General features: G+C 42.1%; 1 protein-coding gene across 3 annotated transcripts in view; it reads left to right on the top strand.

Moving 5' to 3' along the window:
• The first annotated feature begins 3,962 nt into the window (after positions 1-3,962).
• RBPMS (RNA binding protein, mRNA processing factor) overlaps positions 3,963-20,888 on the top strand; it is a 105,369-nt gene continuing 88,443 nt past the window's right edge. For all 3 annotated transcript variants that reach the window (XM_063129046.1, XM_063129045.1, XM_063129047.1), the window contains exon 1: positions 3,963-4,039. In XM_063129046.1, the coding sequence (XP_062985116.1) occupies positions 3,977-4,039 (63 nt within the window). In that variant the 5' untranslated portion in view covers positions 3,963-3,976. The remainder of the gene's footprint in view (positions 4,040-20,888) is intronic.

Raw genomic sequence — 20,888 nt, forward strand, 5'->3', positions numbered from 1 at the left:
GACTTTTTCTGTCTAAAAACACATAGTATTGCACCCTTAAATACTTTGGGTCCGAAACGTTTGTGGCATGTGGTTTGTGTGTTTAAAGTCGACATAGATATCTCAATGATTATATTTGGGATGTGACTCTTGAATATTAACTGCTGTTATATAAAAAGAGTAAAAAGATATTAGGACGCAGCCTTCTTTTGCACACACTGAATTAAGAGACTGCAACGGCTTCAAAGGATCCACTTGTGTTCTCTGCTGTCAATGAGCCGTGCTTTAGGGAGTCCCTTAGAAATGAAGAATCATTATAAATCCTTTCTGATCATCAGACTTATTTTTAGTGGGAGAGAGGCAGGTATCATGTTGATAAACCCCAGTGTGAAGTCTATCTAGATCTAAAGGCCTTTAGGCTTGATGCAAACTGATGGAGTCATTTTATTTATCTGCGTATGTAGAAATGGTAAAATTAATATGGAAAATCTTGTGCATAAACAAATGGGTGCGATTAGATCAGAGTTCTCCAAACTTCAAAGCACTTTTGCCTGAATTAAAATTGTAAGCCCATTTTACTGTTGAAAATGTTTACATTTGAACATATATGACTTAAGATTTGCTCTCAGATAAGTCTATTCTCTGACTTGGAGTGTCAGCAGACAGGGGAAAATTGCATTTGCTTACCTCGCCTCTCTGCTCGCGCTTTTGTCCATCATTACTTCCTCTTTTGAAAGAGGAAGTAAACAACTTGCATGTAACCCATTCAGTGGGCTATTTTGGTCCTGCTGCTTCTTCTGCACACACTTCCAGCTTTAAAAATAAGTCAGACTTACTGGGGTGTTTTTTTGTGGTGCAAAGAAGGCTAGCAGGGGCGGGAGGCCGACGTTAGGAGAGGGACCCGCGAAAATCCATGACTGCCCACTAATGAGTGTGCAATAAAATGCTCATCAGATTGAGCTCTTGGTTCGCATGTCAAGACAATTCCTGGGTTTGTTGATTGACGGGTGTGCAGGAGGTATTATTATTATTATTATTATTATTATTATTATTATTATTATTATTATTATTTGTATCCCGCCTTTTGCCCAATGCTGGGCCTCAAGGCGGACCCCCGCTCGGCCCTGACAATTCCTGGGTTAAACAAAACTGTCTTATGATCCTTTTTGAAGACTGTCTACATAGTTATGGATAATAGCCACTGTTGTGTCATGAAGATGTCACAAATCATGACATTATGCCAGCATTTCAGGCAGAAACACCCTCATGCAGCTGCTCTTTAACATGAGGATGTAAGATTTTATATATATATACACACACACACACACACACACACACACACACACACACATACTGAAGTCCACAAAAGTTATTAGCTCATACAAACTTTAAACTAGCACACTTATCCACACTCACTGTGATATTCCCATAAGGCACACAGTGATTGGTATTTGTAGTGCCACATAACCTAGAAACTTCAAATTTGTTACGTATTACCCCAAGACACACTGAATACTAGAAAAATACCCAAGTGCTAGATTTGTTATGGCTTATGCTCAAAATGATGAATGCGAATTTAACCAAAATGGTTAAGGTATTTTCAAACTAGCAAGACAATTGCAACCTCATAATGGATTACCTCATAATAGTAGTCCAGGACACCAGCTGAGTGGCTGACTTCCTAAAACAACCAAGCCTCAAATGAAGAGGCAGCCAAGAAATATGCCCCTCACAGCTCATCCCCTTCAAACAACTTTGAGGAAAGTGAACCAAGACATAGGTAAATATTTATTTATTACATTTATGTACTGCCCCACAGCCGAAGCTCTCTGGGTGGATACTTGTAAAAGTAGGCAGCATGATCCTCTAGTAGCAGTCAGTAAAATGTATCCATGAGCGCAGAATGCAAGCTGAATTTATTTCCTAGTAAATACATGGGCTTATGAATGTGCCATAAGAAACTAACAAACCTCAAGGATTCTCAGGTTGTGTAACAGTGAACAAGCCTTCCCACTACCGTCAACCAAGCTCTAAGGATATATTCTGGACAGGTCCTAACAGTGTGGTATTTCCTTCTCCGTATGTATAACTAGAGCGAGGGTACTACACTTAAAGATGCAACTGGAATCTTGTTTGCATGTGTGTGAAGAACAGTTGGGCAGGAATGGGAGTGGGATGTTTGCTGTAGGAAAAATGCTGGATTAGGAAAGGATTAATTACTCCTACTTCTCCTCTGCAAAATGCCCCCTGCCAAAACTGCATTTGTTTAGCGGCTTAAATTACATTTATTTGTATGTAATGTGTAGCGTGCCCCTAAAACAACTGGCTTACCACAAATGTGTACATATAATGACAGACTATCTAACAATAATTCTTTAGACTAAAGTGATAATTGATTCATGACCAAGTGCAGTTTATATCATAAGAATGATAGGGCCACGGGGGTGGGGGACGACTACTAAAACTCAAACTGATTAGCCATGGAGAGAAGGAATGGTACCAAAGTGTAAAGTAATCTGGTACAAGATGAGTTTATTATTATTATTACATTTATATCCAGCCTTTTGTCCTCCAAAGAACCCAAGGCGGCATACATAATCCTCCTCTCCATGTTATCTTCACAACAACAACCCTGTGAGGTAGATTGGGCTGAGAGTCTGTGACTGACCCAAAGTCACCCAGTGGGTCTCCATGGCCAAGTGGGGACTAGAACCCAGATCTCCCAACTCCCAGTCCAACACTCTAACCACTATACCACACTGCCACCTTTTCCTCCCTGACAGAGGATCCGGATGTTGAGAAGCAGAAATTCAAGAGGTGTAGCTTTCCCCAGGCAGGGAGGCATTGTAAGGACCTAGGACTTGTCTTGCTTGATGACACAAAATATCCATGTGATCGAGCACTCTGGGTTCAAGAACAGCCACTGGAATGCCTCTTGGAACCTTTCAAACATCCCCTCCGGACATAGATAGCAACCCCAGGTGTGTTTCTAGATGAGGCTTTTCTTGTGCAATTGCCCAGCCCCCATTCACAGAGTTTTATGGCAGTTCAGATGCCGACATCTGTTTCCCCACAGTTTCTTTAGTTTTGTTTGTTTTTCTGACTGACCAGAAAGAAAGAAAAAACTAGCAAGGAAGAAAACGTAGAACAGGTGCACAGTCCCTTTTGATTGTGGGCTCTAGGAGCCGTCCATCTGGAAGCATCTTCATTCGGTTAGGTATCCACCACCCAGCATCCCATACTCTGAGATATACTGCTTTTGCATATGGAGGTTCCAGTACCAACAGTGGCCGACAGCTGTTGAAAAACCTTTTCTCCAATTTTGGGGTGTGTGTGGAAGTTAGGAAGCCGCACATTATAATAGGCGTATAACCACCCTCAGGAAAATCCAGGAGAAGAAGATGAAGGCGAGCCAAGGTAGGCTACAAGCCCTCGCGCGGCAGCATTAGGCTTCAGAGTTATCACCCACTTAAGCTCCACCCCTTTGCTTCCCCAGCCTTGAGTCTGTTTATTGCCCCGCCTCTATTCACGTGCTGTGGCCAGTGGGTTTCAGAGGGGCGTCCTCAGCCCCCCTCACGATTATTTCCCTCTCCCCACCCCCCGGAGAGTTCCCTCCCCCGTCGTCCCAGGGAGCGGGCGCCTGGCGAGGGAGTCACCTTCGCCGCCAACCACAGCAAGGCGCGCGGGCAAGCCTTTAGGTCCCCCCTCCCGCCACACACACACCTCCTTGTGAGGGAAGCCGCCGCCAGTCCCTCGCCGCCCCTCTCTCGGCTCGCTCGGGGTCTCGCTCCGCCACTCCGAGAGAGACCCCTGCATGCTGCTGAAGCAGCTGGTGGTAGCCCGGGCGAGAGCCCCGCTGCTTCCCCTCCCTCGCCTGTCCTCGGCGCGCGCCTCCCCGGCGCGCTCGGCTGCCTGCAACCACCTTCGCCCAGACGCGCCGCGGCGAGGCGAGGCGAGACGCAGAGGGCAGGGGCACCTCGGGCCGGCGGCGGAGACCATGAACGGCGCGAAAGGCGAGCAGGAGCACAGCCCGGCCGAGCCGAACCTGCAGGAGGAAGAGGTACCTGTGCCTGAGGGGACGAGGGAGAGGCGGCGAGCCGCTGCCCCTCGGGGCTTCTCCTGCTCAGCGCGTCGTCGCGCGCGCCATGGGCTTGTTGGGGAGCCTCCCCCCAAAGTTTCCGGGGACGGGGAAAAGCAGCTCCGAGCAAGGGGGACCGGGGGACACGGCGTCGAGGTTTCCTGCCGCTCTCCCTTAAACCGCATTGACGCTTGGCCCCGTCCGCTTTGGGGGTGGGGGTGGGGGCTAGAGAGATTGCGCAATGCTTGGGAAACCGAAAGGACTTTCCGAGTTCTCCAAACAGCATCGCCGAGTCGACGGTCGTCTGAGTTTCTCAAAGTTAGCGGGCAAGAGGGGAGGGGTCTCGAAGCAAACCACTTGAGGGTCTTCCTCTTGGCGGTGGTGGTGCGCTTCTTCCCCGAACTTGGTGCCTTTCTCCTCCACATACAGACCCACACCCGCCTCCCCGAGACTACTCCTAAAAAAGCAGCGCGCTCCTTGAAAAAGCCAGGCGTTCAGATTAATAGATAACGTATCGAGCGCATTCTTTCCCGATGAGTTAAGATGCTGAGAACAGGGGTGAATCTTAATTCAGAGCCACCTTTGGGAAAGGTCGCAGTGTTAAAAAAAAGTTTAAAAAAAGTATGATAGTCCACTGATAACTTTCAAACGCGGCTGCGATTTATCTTCTTAATGGTTTGACAGCGTAATCCTATGCTTGTTTGCTCTGAAATCAAGACTCCTGTATTCAGTTGCCTTTTCTCTGATGAAAGTGTATAGGATTGCAATCTAAGACAACTACGCAAGACGTTTCCAGCACTCGGTATAACTGCATTGTGTGGTCCACTTGAGCGCAGTCCTATGCTTGTCTACTCAGAAGTAAGACCCATTGGTTTCAATGGGGCTTAATATCAGGTAGGTGAGCATAGGATTGTTGCCTTAATCGTGTTGCAATACTTGGGAGTTCATGTAACTTTGAGATGCTAAGCAGTGTTTTATAACTTAAAATACTTAAATATAAAAGTTGCATATACTTTCAAACTGCCTGGTGAATCTGATGTCTGCCTCTGTATTTGTGTTTGGATAATGGATGGATTTCTGTTCCATTTATGAAACACACTGCTGTATATATATCTGAGTGATAATTGTTAAAAACTCAGTGTAGTTGACCTGAATCGGAAGGCATTTTGTGAGATAGTTTGTTTTTCGTTGGCACCATGTCAAAGGGATCAAGGAAGTTATGGTTATGCTTAGTTTGGGGAAATAAGTTTGAGGAATAGTTAAAGCAGCAGTAACTACCCAGATTAACACAATAGGCATAATATACTAAGCACTGCTGACTTTACAGGTCTAATTGAGATGAATGGTGATGGTTTCATGGAACAACAATCTTATCTTGAAAGAAAAACAACATTTCCCTGTATAGCAGATTATTAATTTTTAAGTAAAATTTAGTTTCTTCATCTATTACAATAAATGGATTTCTAAACATCAGCCTGCTATAAAATGATAACTTATCTGTTTGGCTAAGTATGGTATTAACATTGGCATTATTTTTCATATCTCTATAAGTATTGACCAGATAGCATGTGCAATCTAGAAAGTAAGCCACTAATGAAGTGTTTTTGTGCATGTTTTTAACAGACAGGTAAATGTTTGTTGTAGACATGCCTGGGGCAACCTTTGTAATTTAGGTATTAGGAGTCCACAATATGCTAACATTGTTCATGCACAGAGTTGGCATAATTAAACATGTATAATAGCCATAAAGGGAAATGGCACTTTTCAGGGAAGTTAAGTGATTTAGAATGATTCATTACTTTTTTCACTTATTTGGAGGAGGAGATTTTAATGATTTCAGAATTTGGTTATGGTGAAATGAAATCTTGTAATATTGCAGGAAGGCTGGTGATAGTTGTGATAAACTTTTTATGTGGAACGCACTATCCTGTAAAGATGTGCCATGAGTTATTGTAGCAGTGCATTCACACACGGCTTGCTATGCATGTTCTTCTTGCTTCTCCTCCTCCTCCTCCGGACATGCTTGTTTCTCACAGCCCAAGTGGAGAGCATTTTCAGAGGGCCTAGACTCTAGTAGCAGAGAAGATCCTTGTAGTGCGCTACAATTCTTCCTAAGACATGTTTTACCTAAATATTGGTTCCTACCACTTTTCCAGCAATAAGGAGTAGTGCTTGGGAAGCTAAGTAAAAAGGTGGGAGTATGGAATGAGAGCCTGAAAGTACTTACTACCAACTGTTTGCCACTTTTAATGTGATAGAAATAATAGTATGTGTGCCATTTATGAGCGTCGGGCATGGATATGGAGAATTTCACCAACTTGAGGCCCCTCTCCAACCTTATTTTTAATGGTTTGTTTATGTAAGCTTGACTTGAGTCTTTGCAACTTCACTTAGGGATCTGGTGCTTACTACTACAGAATAGTCAAAGGAGATGGTGCTAACATTAATGTGCATGGCTCTTTATAGAACAAACCCTTGTCTCAAGGAGCCTCCAATCTAAAGTTTGATCGTGCCAATGCCAAAAATTAGCAGGGCTTCTAAAACTTGCAAAAGTTTGATGCACCATAGCAAGAGTTCTTCTTTATATTCTACCCTCTTATGTTTAAGATGACTTGTAAAATGAAACATCTATTCATATTTAACTTTGTAGAGCAAGAGCAATCTGGCCTTAGTTCATGGTAACTGGGCAATATGAGAATTGTAGTTAGTGGAAATCACACGTAGAGTGAACTGTATTCCCCACTGTCATCTTTGAGTTGTTCAAACATGGCAGCATTCTTTCTTGTTCTCATTGCTTCTACACTGTGTGCAAGCATTTCCTAGCTTTCATTTATTGATATTAATATATTTTATGTGGAGTTGAAATAGTTTAGAATGGCACTCAAGGTGGCCAACTGTAAAATCTGCATTAAAACAAAATCTTAATTAAAACATAGTTTATTGCCTGAAGCTAGGTTTCGGAGGAAATTGAATGAAAAGGTTTATGAAGTAAATTGCTATAGTTCCTGTTGAGCACATGGGAAATGGTAGTTGAAGACCTAGGAACATATAACATGGGAGATGTCTTTTTCTTTGCTTCAAACCATCCAGTTCCTAATTTGACCAGGGAAATATGATTGGGGAAGTATTTAGTCTTTTCCTCTGAAGAGGGAAGGATGGGTATACTGTCTACCTGTTTTCCCCAGCAAGGCTATTAGGGACATAGGAAGGTGCCTTATAATATGCAGGTTTGGATTGTTTAACCCATGAATTACAGTGCCGAAGCAGAGCATGTGAGCTGTGTGATCATCATTTCCGCTTTTAATGAACAACCCAGGAACAGCGTGTTACATGTTTCATGTTATCAAAACCTGGAAACTCTGGATTGTTTATGGGTTAAACCCAGGGTTAACTCAACAAACTATGGGCAATTGTTGGGTTAACAAATCAGAAATGTGTAGTCTGTTCATTTAGGGAGTTGATTTAAAGATTAATGCTGTTAACCAGTTTCATTCCAGTGCAAAATGAACTTTCTTCTAACATAATGATTAGGTTTCATTGTGGGTGACAATACTCTACTAGGAATGTGCTATTGCCCCCAGACCAGAATGCTCAGGGTGATCTTGAGATAAAAAATAAAAATCAGGAAGGCATCTAAGTGAGGAAGTGTAGTCATAATGAGTGAGTTATCCCCACATTGACTGGAAAATTTATCCAGCCACAACAAAGAGGTTAAATTTCTCACTGCCCTAAACAACTGTGCCCTAGAAATGTTGGTAGGAACTGACCAGAGGGGAGGCAACCCTGGAATTAATCCCAAGTGTTGCCGCCCAGGATGTAGTGCCGGTTGTGTGTTTGTTGAACCACCTGAATATAGTGACCACAGTGCTATCAAATTTAATTTATATTTAAGTGGGAAACTTCCAAGGAAGTCCATTCAACTTCAAAAGGGAAAACCTCTAAAATGAGGGAACTGGTAAAAAGGAAATTGAAAAGGGGAGTCAAGAAAGTAATTCCATTAAAACTGCTTAGAGGTTACTCAAAACCGCAATAATAGAAGCTAAGTTAGAATGTATATCATAGGTTAGGAAAGGTAACGCCAAGTCCAAGAGCTCACCAACATCTTTAATGAGCAGTGTCAAGGAAGCTATTAGAGAGGGAAAAAGCTTCCTTCAAAAAATGGAAGTTTTGCCTGAATGAGAACAAAAGGCAATACAAACTTCACAGAGGAGATGCGAGCAGACAATAAGACATGCAAAAAAAAAAAAAAAAAAAGCAAAAGCATTTTGAAGAACATATCGCTACAATACTTGGAATTTCAAAAGGCTTTTGGCAGAGTCCCTCACCAAAGATTCCTTTAGAATCGTTGCAGTCATAGAATAAGAGACAAGGTCTTCTTATGGATCATTAACTGGTTAAAGAACAGAAAGCAGAGAGTAGGAATAAATGGTGCATTCTACCATTGGAATGATCTAAACTTGTTCATAAATGATCTGGAATTAGGAGTGAGCAGTGAGGTGACCAGGTTTGTTGATGACATAAAATTATTTAGTGTGATAAAAACAAAAATTGATTGTGAAGAGCTGTAAAACGATCTCCCAAAGCTGTGAGAATGGGCATAGAAATGGTAAATGTGCTTCAGTGTAAGCAAGTGAAAAGTGATTCAAGCTGAGATGAAAAAAAAATCTCAACCTCATATATATGTGGATAGGACCTAAGCTAGTGCTGACTGACCAATAAAGATATTTGGGTTCTGGTGGACAGTTCAGTGAAAATGTCAGCCCAGTGTGAGGGGCTCTAAAAAAAAAGGCAAGTTCCATGTTAGGCATAATTAGTAAGGAATTTAAAATAAAACTGCCAGTATCATACTGCCCTTACATAAATCTATGGTGTGTCCACACTCAGAATACTATGTACAGTTATTGTCACCATACCTGAAAAAGAATATTGAGGTGTTGGGAAAAGTGCAGAAAAGGGCAAGTAAAATGATCAAGGGGCTGAAGTATCTCCTGTACAAGGGAAGGTTACAACAACTGCGATTGTTTAGCTTAGAAATGAGCCGGGTAAGGGGGAGACCTGATGGAGGTATATAAAATTATGCATGATGTTGAAAAAGTGGATAGGGAGACATTTTTCTTCCTCTAATAATGCTGGAATCTGGGATCATCCCATGAAACTGATTGGTGGGAGATTCAGGACAGGTAAAGGAAGTACTTCTTCACACAACACGTAGTTAAACTGTGGAATTCACTATCAGAAGATGTAGTGATAGCCACCAATTTAGATGGTTTTAAAAGGGGATTGGACGAATTCATGGAGAGTAAGGCTATCAATGGCTACTAGTCCTGATGGCTATATGCTACTTCCAGTATCAGGGCAGTAAGTCTGTGCACACCAGTTGCTGGGGCACATAGGTGGGAGGGTGCAGTTGCACTGATGTCCGGCTTGTGGGTTCCCCATTGGTAGCTGTGTGGCCACTGTGGGAACAGAATGCTGGACTGGCTAGACGCTTAGTCTGAACCAACGCAGGATGTTTTACCGTATTTCTTCGATTGTAAGACGCCATCGATTGTAAGACGGACACTAATTTCAGTACCACCAACAGAAAAAAAACCCCTAAGACGCACCCCATTTTTGGAGAAGTTTATATGGGGAAAAACGTGCGTCTTAGAATTGAAGAAATCGGGTATGTTCTTATGATAATGAGGTTCCTTCCCCCCCTTTTCCCCCTAATATGACTTAGCCAGTATAGGTGACTATAGTTACCGTGTGTGTGTATGTGTGCTTTACGATGGAGATACCCGATTATATGAATTACTGCAGAGATGGTATACATTTTTAATATCACATATTCTCTTCTTCAGTAAATGTAGGATTGTCTGTGAAGTGAGGCTTTCCTTCGTTTTCCAGGTGGTGGGATGGTAGTCTGTATTACCAAAGCATGATTAATGATGTTTGGTGCTAATGGACCATTGTATTCCCCGGAACCATAGAGACCGGTGGCAAAAGTTGTCCAACTTGTTTCTCCTTAAAGTACAGTTGGTCTTCCTTACCTTTTCTCAGTGATATTTGTTTGTGTGTTATTTTAAGTTCTTTAACATTTCAAATTATTTCAGTACCTTCAGTCTTTGTGAGTTGTGCTTAAACAGAATATTTTGGATGTGCGTGTTTGCCTGTGTGAGGGTTTTTAAGATAAGTCTCAATGTGTTTATTAGAATCATAGAATAGCAGAGTTGGAAGGGGCCTACAAGGCCATCGAGTCCAACCCCTTGCTCAAAGCTTAGAACATGCTTAAAACGCTCTGGAGATTTTCAGGCAGCACAGAAGGTTGCAGTGGTGATGAGAGAGGGAGAAGGTAAATGCACAGTATAAAGTTACATCGCAATGTTTTTCTTTTATTTATAAAATTTTTATACCATTTTTCTAAAAAGTTCATTGCTTATTACAGTTAAAAAAAGAAACAATTTACAAACCATTGGTTAGGGATTAGAGTGTTGGACTGCACCTTGGGAGATCCGGGTTGTAATTCTTACTCATCCATGAAGCTCACTGAAAGCGCCATCACACCAGGGGTTAACGTGCTCCCTACCTTTGTGTTTTCGTTCCTCAGTTACTTCCTCTTTTCAAAAGAGGAAGTACAGAACGAGCCCGAGGCCCATTGAGTCCGCTGTTCTAATGGCGCTGCTTCTCCTGCACACAGCAGGAGAGAGCAGCAATTCTGAGTTTAAAAAAACATTGGACTTAACGAGAGGTTTTTTGGTCACGCAAGGAAGGCCAGAAGGGGCGGAAGGCGTGCGAGAGGCAGATGACATCATCTGAGGGACCTCAGCAAACTCCATGAGTGCCCAGTAATGAGCGTGCAATAAAATGCTCGTCGGATGGAGTTTCAAGTGACTTTGGGCCAGTCGCTGACACTCAACCCAATCTACATCATGGGGTTGTAATGGAAACAAAATGGAGGGAAGGGGGATTTTGTAAGCTGCCTTGGGTTCCTTGGAGAAAAAAGGAAGGATACAAATGTAATCAATAAAATAATATATAATTAGCATAATTTAACAAGACAGAAGCAGCCACTGAAAACAATATTGAACATAATACTGTCCACCAAAAGCCTGATGGAAACAATATGCTTTATGCCAATTCCAAAAAACGATCAAAGTGGTAGTTTTCCTCATCTCTTCAGGAAGCAGGTTCCACAAATATTGGGGCAGTTTCTCTAAAGGCCTGATTTTGGATTATCACTGTCCAAAACTGCTGCAAAGATGATGTGGATAGTAAGGTATTTTGAGTGGACCTCAACTGTTGAGTTGGCTCATATGGTGAGAACCAGTTCTACAACCTCCCTAACAGCTTGTTCCACTGCTGAACTACTTTTTGTTAGGAAATTCTTTCTAATGTTTAATCCAAAATTGCCACTGGGTCATTCAGTCAACCATGAAGTTCAGTCACCAAAAGTTACTAAGTCACAAATGTTTACTAGTGCATTTCTACCATACAAGTGTGTGACAGTCCAATCATATGTATATTTACTCAGAGGTCCTACTGTGTTCATTGTGGCTTCCTTCAAGGTAAGTGTGCATGGCAGCTTGCTTTTTTTTTTTTGGCCTAAAAGAACCAGTTTATGAAAAAGTTTCTTTCCATTGCTTTCTCTCCTTTCCTGACTTGTTTCACCTTCTCTGATGTCTTTTAAATATTTTTAAGGTGTATCCCCTTTTAACCTTGGCTAAACAAACTCAAGACCTTCAATCCGTCGTTGTAGAATTTGCATTCAAGACCTTCATAATCTCTGTAAGTCTTGGAGACAACTTCTTAAACTGGGGTGCCTAGAGTTCAACTCATTATTTCAAATATGGACTTGCCAATATCCGTGCCTCTATTGATGGAATCTAAAATGGCATTGGACCTTCAGGACACAGCATTGCATTGTTGACATTTGTTCAGCCTTATCTACCATTGCTTCTAAAGCTTTTTCATATTCGTTGCAGTAATTATTGTACTCATTGATGCATATACCGTATGTGTGCCTTTGGTTTGCCTTTTCGATGTAGAATACTTTACAGTTGACATTGCTGAACTTCACTTTCTTCCTAGTTTCCTGGTTCTTCGAGATAATCTTGAGTTTTTAGTCAGTTTGGTTTGTAGTTGTGACAACCCCCTTCGAGCTTCCTTTATTCCTCACTATAATCAAAGGATCCCAACTCAGGGGTCAGTCAGTAAATGCTGCTCACTGGCTCTATGACTCAGGCAGTTGCTAGACGAGGACTTAGCCTGGTGTGAGGCCCGGTCTCCCTGCTGTGCATCCAGATGACGCAAAGGGGATCCCGGGGTCAGGCCGGGCTAAGTTCTCCCTTGACCCGGGATAAGTGGATCCGCTTATGGCCCGGCTTTTCCGCAGCCCCGGGCTGAGGCCAGGGCTGCGAAAAGTCTAGCGACTTCCATGGCTTTTCCCGGCTGCTCGCTTACTCGCGAGCAGCCGGGAGAAGCCACGCACTGGGCACAGCATTCCATAGGAGCGCTGTGCCCATCGGGGGGGGAAACACGGCGGGGAGATGGGGGCCGGGGGAAAGAGCGGACCTGGCAGGAGAGATGGAGGGAAGAAGAACAGGGATGGGCATGGCGGACAGGGGGGAAGAAGAATGGGGACGGGCATGGCGGACGGCGACGGCATGGCGAGTGGGGGGAACGGGTGGGCAGGGGGGGCATCAGACATTGTGGGGGGAAATCAGGGGCAGGGGGAGCTGGGAACCCTTTATTTTTTTTAAAAAAAAAACTACTTTTCCGTTGGTGCGCTCCTGCGCACATGGCCCTTTAAGATGAAAAAAACTGGAGCACGCGACGGGGCTTTCCCTTACCCCGTCGCGTGTTTATGTCTAGCTAGGGGCGACGGCGCACGCTAGCTGCAGCGTGGCTTCGCCCCGACTCCCCACCGGATTATCTGGTAGGTCTAGCAAGGCCCTCACTAACCCTTTTTCTGGCCTCACAGCCACCAGTCCAGCACACTCTTTTCACCCATGTCCTTCACTGCTGCCACCATAAAACACTGTACTTTACTTCAGGTACCTCAAGAATCCAATCCAGTTTATAAAACAGAAGAAGAGTAAGGTTATGCAGTTTACAAAGCTTGTTTGTTTCAGAACAGTTTCAGATGTAAAATTGTGGACGCTTTTTGAAATTTTCATGTTTTGCAACTTTGCATGCTTATAGAAAATGTTCTGTTTCACGAAATCCAGATGTTTATATATCAATTGAAAGAGAATGTAATGCTGAATTCATACAAAAAACAGAATGCAGATATCTACAGTACAAAAAAAGTTATGCTTACTTTAGTCTAAAAACAAACAGGTGTGATTGAGTGAATTGCAAACCCTACTGGCCAATCACAGTCCATGTTCTGGGGACCAATCACATGGCAGTAGCTGCGATTCATCATGTTTCGAGTTGGGGAAAGTCAGTTTTGCTGTTTGTTCTGTAACTGAAGCGCAATTGGAGATTGTGTGAATATTTGAAGTATTGCTCAAATTAGAAGTGTACGTACGTACATCATAAACAGAGCAATGGCACCAAAGAAAAGAGTTGATTGGACACCCAGGAAAAGAAGCAGGATTGTTATATTTCATGAAACAGGTCTTTCAGATGATATATAAACATTTGAATTTCATGAAATACAAATTTTCTATAAGCATGCAAAGTTGCAAAACATTAAAATTTCAAAAAGTGTCCACAATTTTGGCCACCACTGTAACTCTGCCTACTCTACCCGCTAATCTACGCTGTCTCCTCACATTCACTCCCCCCAATAATAAAACATGATGATCTCACACTCTCTAGACCTCTCATAGACCAAAACCCAGACTATACTCTGACTCTCTGGCTCAACTCCCACCCACTGCTCTGTGTTAACTCCTCCCTTTCATTGCTAACTGCCAATCCAGCCCTTTGTACCACCAGCCAGTCAGAATTCACGTCACATACATTTCACTCTCTCCCCCTCCCAACAGCATTAACCACTTACCAACCGAAGTCCAAACAGCACTTACAACCTGAAATAGCAAGAATCATTAAGAGATTACAAATATTTACAATATATCATATATAATTGGCAATATATAATTGGCAATAAACAGTAAAACATCACAGCAGTCCCTTGCAGTTTCCTATGGTCTGCAAATTTATACTGTCCACGCTTACATCGAAGCAGTTGATAGATATTGAACAGCAGTGACTGGTGTTCAGCAGTTACAATCGATTGTTGGTCTGGTTATTAGTACCTTTGGGATAACATCTACAAAGGTAGACATATTACTGTGGCCATGGATAGATGAGGGGGTAAAAGGGCGGCTATCTCTCAATTTTATGATCGTGAGATCGTCGCCCTTGCTTACACACAGCGTGTGACATTGTGGCCACCATTTTGTTTTTGTTTTTATCAGAGAAGGAGCGCATGATACTAGTCTGCAAAATGGTAAGTTTTTTTAAAAAATATATATATAATTTCCCTGCTCACCCCACCCCACCCCTGATGGGCACAGAGCTCCTGAGGAGCTCTGTGCCCCGTGCCCGGCTCCTCGCAGTTACTCGCGAGGAGCCAGGACAAACCCCAACGGCTGGCCACACTTTCCGCGGTCTTGGGATCATCCCGAAACTGCTGAAAAACCACGAAAAAAGGTAGGGTGATATCCCGGGGAAAGGGAGGAATCATCCCTCCCTGCTCCTAGGATCGCCTGTACATCATGTGGACGCACAGGGACGATCCCGGGATGATCCACTGGATATCACCCTGTCTAGCTATGCCCTGTGTTGCAACAAGCCCAAACTAATAGATTTACTGTGACATAAGATTTCATTGACTAAAATCCACTTCATTGGATGCATGAAGTGTTACTTTCAGATGGCAGATAGGGGTGTATGTAGATATACATCATGCACATGAATATAGATGGAGAAAATGTAAATAATGTGGTCCATTGGCCATGAAATGCAAGTGAAGCAGTCTGTGACAATTCTGTGTAATGTTTACTTACATAGAACATCTGTCCCCAAGTTGGTGCCCTCCAGATGTTTTGGACCAACTCCTATCAACCCCACCCAACATAGCCAATGGTCAGGTACGCTGGAAATTGTAGTCCAAAACGTTGGAGGGCACCAGCTTGGGGAAGACAGGCGTAGGGCTCTATCACACAGCGTTTTATCGCGATCTCATCATGCCTGGTTTGCAGTTTTGCAGTGTTGCACTTAGATGACGTCGTGCCTGTCCTGCAGTCACCCTGCCTCTTCCCCTCCCTTTTTCGTGTTTTCCTAGAGTGGGGAAAGTCCTAGAGTGGGGAAAGCACCCTTCAGCCCCTGTGTATTGCCATCATCTCGCTATTTCCTTTGTTAGGGGAGTGTGCTTTGAAGGGAGAGCTTGCTGACAAAAGAGGAGGGTGGGGCAGTTCTCCACACCCGTGTTGGACGAACGGGTGATCTAACATACTTTTGCTGCTCCAACCTCACCCTTCTTGCCTGCAGCGCCCTCATTTTTAAAGATAAAGAGATGAAACTGAAACGTGGGACCTTGAGAGCTCTTAAGTAGGGCTTTAGGCATGCCAGGTTTGAATCAGATTGGTTCATTCCTTGATTTTTTAGGAATTTTGAATTCTTCCCCCTAAATCATTCCTTCCCATTAACACACAGTAAATCCCATTGATTTCAACTGCATTTACATCCAAGTAATACTAAAATCCGATGCATGCTTACCTTTGAGTAAACCCCGTTGAACAGAGAGAGACTTACTTCTGAGTAAACACATAGAGAACTGATAGTGTGGTCACTCGGAAGCTTTTTTTTAAAGTCTAAAACAGCAAACTGGAAAGAAGTGCTCTGCAATCCTATGCTTACTTCTGAGATCTTATTTCTGTTTCCTTCATTTTGAGTTAACATCTGCACCACTGCTGCTAAAGGTTATTACTGATGGTTTGAAGTCAGATTGCAAACCCTAGTTAAAAGGGAACCTGGTTAATATTAATCATAGCTCATATTGAAGATATGCCTAACCATAGTTAAGATCGAGAGCAGTGATGATGGTGGAATTCACATGAAAGAGGGGAGAACACGTCCATTCCCCCAAGGTTCTTGATCTGAAAACTATGGTTTCTAGGGATCCAACAGGTTAATGTTTTGTTATTGGTGTATAAAGCCCTAGATGACTTGAGACCAGGATATTTGAGAGAGTGCCTTCTCTCCTACCAGCCTGTCCCTGTCACTTAGGTCGTCAAATGACACACTCCTGATGGTTCTATATAGACCTGCAGTCTGTTTGGAGTCCACTCAGAGTACAGCCTTTTATGTACTAGCTTTTTCTCTATGGAATTCTCTGCCAGTTGATGTCAGGAAGGCATCAACTTCATTTTGTTTTCAGCAACTGCTGACGGCAGTTTTATTTAAACAAACTTTTCCTGACTAACCAGCTACTGCTTTATTGGTACATTTGATTTTGAAGATTTTTATTGTTCACCGCTTGGATATTTTATTGGATGTAGAGCAGTATATAAATCTTGTAAATAGAGAAATAAAACTTATCTGCACTAGACCATGGAGTCACAAATCTGGAAAATTTTGTATTTCTGAAATTTTGTCTCATTAACAAGGATATTAGCTTTGGGACTGCAAACTATGTTCGAGCTATAGTTCAAGCTATGTTCAAACTATAGCTTGAGCACACATATATATGCGTGAGTGCTGAATGCTCAAACTAGAAAACTAACAGTTTAGTGTATATGTATTGTATAGTAACACTGTCTTTTAAAAATATGGTTCTTAAGGCATCTTAATGGATTTTAGTTTTGTTTGTGGCAGAACTGCAAAATTGAATGTCCATAGCTAAGAATTAGTAGGAAAATATCAGTGAGTCTTAAAAACTTTATTAAAATCTTCATTGTTGAACCAGTGAAAATGAAGAAATTAAATATATGCTTTATCTCTCTAGTGTACATACCTTTTTTGTGGTACCTCTTTGAATTTGTCAATAACAGAATGGCTATTTTATTAATTATAAATCATTGGCTTCCAGAAGACTTGGAATTAATTACCAGCTATTTGCTAGTATGTATGCTTTCATGGCTGTGGGTCATTATTTGGCTAGCTGTTGGAGAAATTTACTTATAATATGTACACATTTTAATGCCTTAAAATCTTTTGGGACATGCATTCCACATACAAACCTTAAAGGGCATTGTGGAAAGACCATTCTTTGCATGTTCCTATTTCTTGCACTTTCCTTTTTAAAGGTTGCCTCTTCTCTCCAAACCCTACAGAGTAGAGGAATTTTGTATTTTAAAAAACGAAAAACAAAACCCCCAAACAGGCTTGGTTGGTAGTTGTCTGGACTCTAGGTGGCATTAGATTACTTCAGTCTGGTTGGTATTGTCGCTCAGTTGACATTGCAGGTTGTCAACATTCCAGAGATAATATGTAAGCTTCTCTTCTGAACTCAAAGAAATCTGAAAGTTTGCTTTGTACTTGTGTGTATCTTGAAGTTCTAGTTTGCTGTGGATGAATGAAGGGGAAACGCATCAGCCAGGGCTCCCACGTCAGAGGCAGGAGAATATGTGTAAAATGGTTTACAGGGTGATGTTTTCAAACTGTAAAATTGCAGACAATACTTCAGCAAAGATTATATCTTTTCCTTGTGAAATTGCCACACAGGAATATTCAAGGTAATAAAAACTGAGTAGCAGAAAATGTCATTCTCCAAATAATTAATCTAAATCTGTTTCATTCTACCAGTAGTTATGGATGGTAGGGACCAGATTAAAAAGGCCCATATCTGTTAATACAGTAGAGTAGAATTAAACCAGCGCCATAACTGTCCATGATGCCTTTTGCTGTACTAAATAGCAAATAAAATTTATTTAGCATTAGTGTTCAGAGCACTTCAGAATTATTACCTTAGTAATATTACGAAAGTCCTATAAAGTACATCATCATTATTATCGCCATATTGCAGATAGGGCTGAAGCTCAATGGATATTGGCTTTCCCAAGAGGGCGTAGTAATTTTTTGCCTGAGGTGAGATTCTTAGGCTGCAATCCTTTATACACTCCCCTGGGAGTAAGTCAATGGGGCTTACACCATGAATAAAATGTATATGATAGTGTGTACTGTAAGTAGAACTTGTGTACTGTAACTTTAAAATAAAGATAATTAGGAAAAATATTTATACCACAAATGCTGTTAGGAAACATTGAGTTGGTTCCCAGTTTCCAGAGGCTTGTCGAATATTCTAAAAAGAAGAGAGTTGTGCCAATCCACAGCAAAACCATGAGAGAAATATACGAAGGTGCTTTAGAAAATTGAGGCTAAAATCCCAAAATCTTCCAAAACGTTTAGTGTTTCAGAGAAACAGAAAGTGCCTGAAAAGGCAGCCTACTCCACTATGAGGGAAGGTTACATCAACTGGCATTGTTTAGCTTGGAAAAAAGGAGACTAAGGGAAGACATGATAGAGGTATACAATATTATGCATGGTATGGAGAATGTGGATAGGGAGACATTTTTCTCCCTCTCTCAAAATACTAGAACCTGGGGTCATCCCATGAAACTGATTGGTGGGAGATCCAGGACAAATAAAAGAATACTTCTTCACACAGTGCATAGTTAAATTATGGAACTCACTGACACAAGATTTAGTGATGGCCACCAATCTGGATGGCTTCAAAAGGGGGTTGGATAAATTCCTGGAGGCAAAGGCTATCCATGGCTACTAGCCCTGATGGTTGTGTACCATCTCCAGTATTTGAGGCAATAAGCCTGTGTGCCCCAGTTGCTGGGGAAAATGGGTGGGAGGGTGCTGTTGCACCATGTCCTGCTTTGTTGGTCCCTGGCCGAAGGCTGTTTGGCCACTGTGTGAACAGAGTGCTGGACTAGATGGACCCTTGGTCTGATCCATCATCAGGGCTCTTCTTATGTTCTTACTCTCCCTTTAAAGAATTTAAAAGGAAACTATTATTGAAGGAGGACTCTAAAACTCAAAATGCTGTGGGCCAGTAACACTTGTCTTCTATATCTCTTTTTGGATATTTTTCTCTTAATTTTGTTATGCTCTTCTATTGTTTGTTAAGTGTCCATTTTTCTGCTGGTAAGAAAAACATTTTTCTTCTCTCTTCCTTCTCCTTTTTAAATGACGTTTTCCTTACCTGCATGTTTGTTTCTCGTATATTTTTTGAGCTGGAGTCCGAAAAGTTGTCATATTGGCATTTGGGGAACTGTTTTGGAATAAGTGCTTCGAAGTTGTCAAATTGCCAACACAGCAGTATTTTATATAAGAACAGTATACTGATTTAAACAAGGATGTGCTAAGGCGTGCAGCTGAAGATTCAGATCAACCTTCCCCAAATTGGCTGAGTGCAGATATTTTGGCCTACAAGTTCCATCGTCCCTCACCATTGGCTATGCTGATGGGCCTGGTGGGAGTTGCACCCAAAAGATCTGGAGGGGAACTCTGAGGTGGTAGCACATTAAAAACAAACAAACACTGTTTACTAGAATTAATCCAACTGGATTTAATGGGACAATTTGGGACTAACAGTTTCCCTCCTTTTGTTTCACAACAAGGCCTGTTTGTTTTAGTGTACATTGTAAAAAAAAAAAAAGCAAGCTACTCTTAATCTCAGGTACATGGTGGGAGTTGCATGGAGTTGCATGGGTATAGGATTAAACTGAGATGAATTGGAGAAGAGGAAAAGACTTAAAAAGGAGGTAGTCAAATGCCACTGAGGGGCTCTGATGGTGAAAGGTTTTGGAGACAATATTGATCTACTGTACAATGATATGCTCCATAGTACCAGCTGTCCTTGTACAAGGGCATATACAACATAAATATTTATGAACCAGTTTCTTTAGCAGCTGTGTTTTCAAGTCAACAACAAAAGCAGAATGACATGCCCAGTACTTTCCTGTAATGGCGTTTTGTGAAACTTTCAGTCCCGCTTAAATATATTTGTATTACATGTCCTCTGGAAGAAAGCTATACACGGGTACATCAGTGCAAATGTTCAGCTGACACTAGAGCGTCATCAGGCGAGGCTCACGCCACTCAGATTTATTTATTTATTTGAAGAGAAATATCCTGATTAATTTTTCACCTTTTCGAAGAAATCTAGAAACTTGCCAGGTGTCCTAGAGATTCATCCTAGGCAGTCAAGTGAACGGCTATTTTGGAAAGTGAGTAAAGTTAATGTCACTGAACACACACACACACGGGCATTGTAAAGGAAAGATTATAGCTCAGACACGAATAAATTAACTGAGAAGGTGCATCTATGTTGACTGTTCACATTATACTTTATTGTGTACAAAATTATGGTTCTGGTTTGCTTTTGTGAAGTAGTTTATTCCTCTGTTTTCTCTCTTGTTTTATCAGGAGACTGTGTCCTCCCAGATTGAATCATGTCCTCTATGTTTTGAGACCTCAGGGTTGCGGGGAAAATCCTGAAAACAGGATGACTGAGGGATCTCTGGGTCATCTTTGTATTTAACAGCTTCCCTGGCAGCAGATTTTATGCCCTTAAGTGAGGGGGCTGGTGGAGGTGGTATAGATCTCTCCTTTAGTTTCCATGCTGGCTGCAGAGGAAGAGGAGCTCATCCCTGAGCTGTGTCTATACGACAACACTTTGCCTTCTTATTCCCCCCAAACCCAGCAGAATTACAAGGCAGGAATGAGTGCAGGAACAGGAAACTGCAAAAACCCTTTTTGATGGCAACTTTGCATAACTTTGAAAGCCTAGAGCATCATTTTATTTATGTGTTATATATCTTAACTGCCCTTGCTTGTGTTCGCCGACTTTTACATTGCCATGGCGGCTGTTAGGAGGCTTGTT

The sequence above is a fragment of the Elgaria multicarinata genome, chromosome 6 (assembly GCF_023053635.1).
Source record: "Elgaria multicarinata webbii isolate HBS135686 ecotype San Diego chromosome 6, rElgMul1.1.pri, whole genome shotgun sequence".
Lineage (NCBI taxonomy): Eukaryota > Metazoa > Chordata > Lepidosauria > Squamata > Anguidae > Elgaria > Elgaria multicarinata.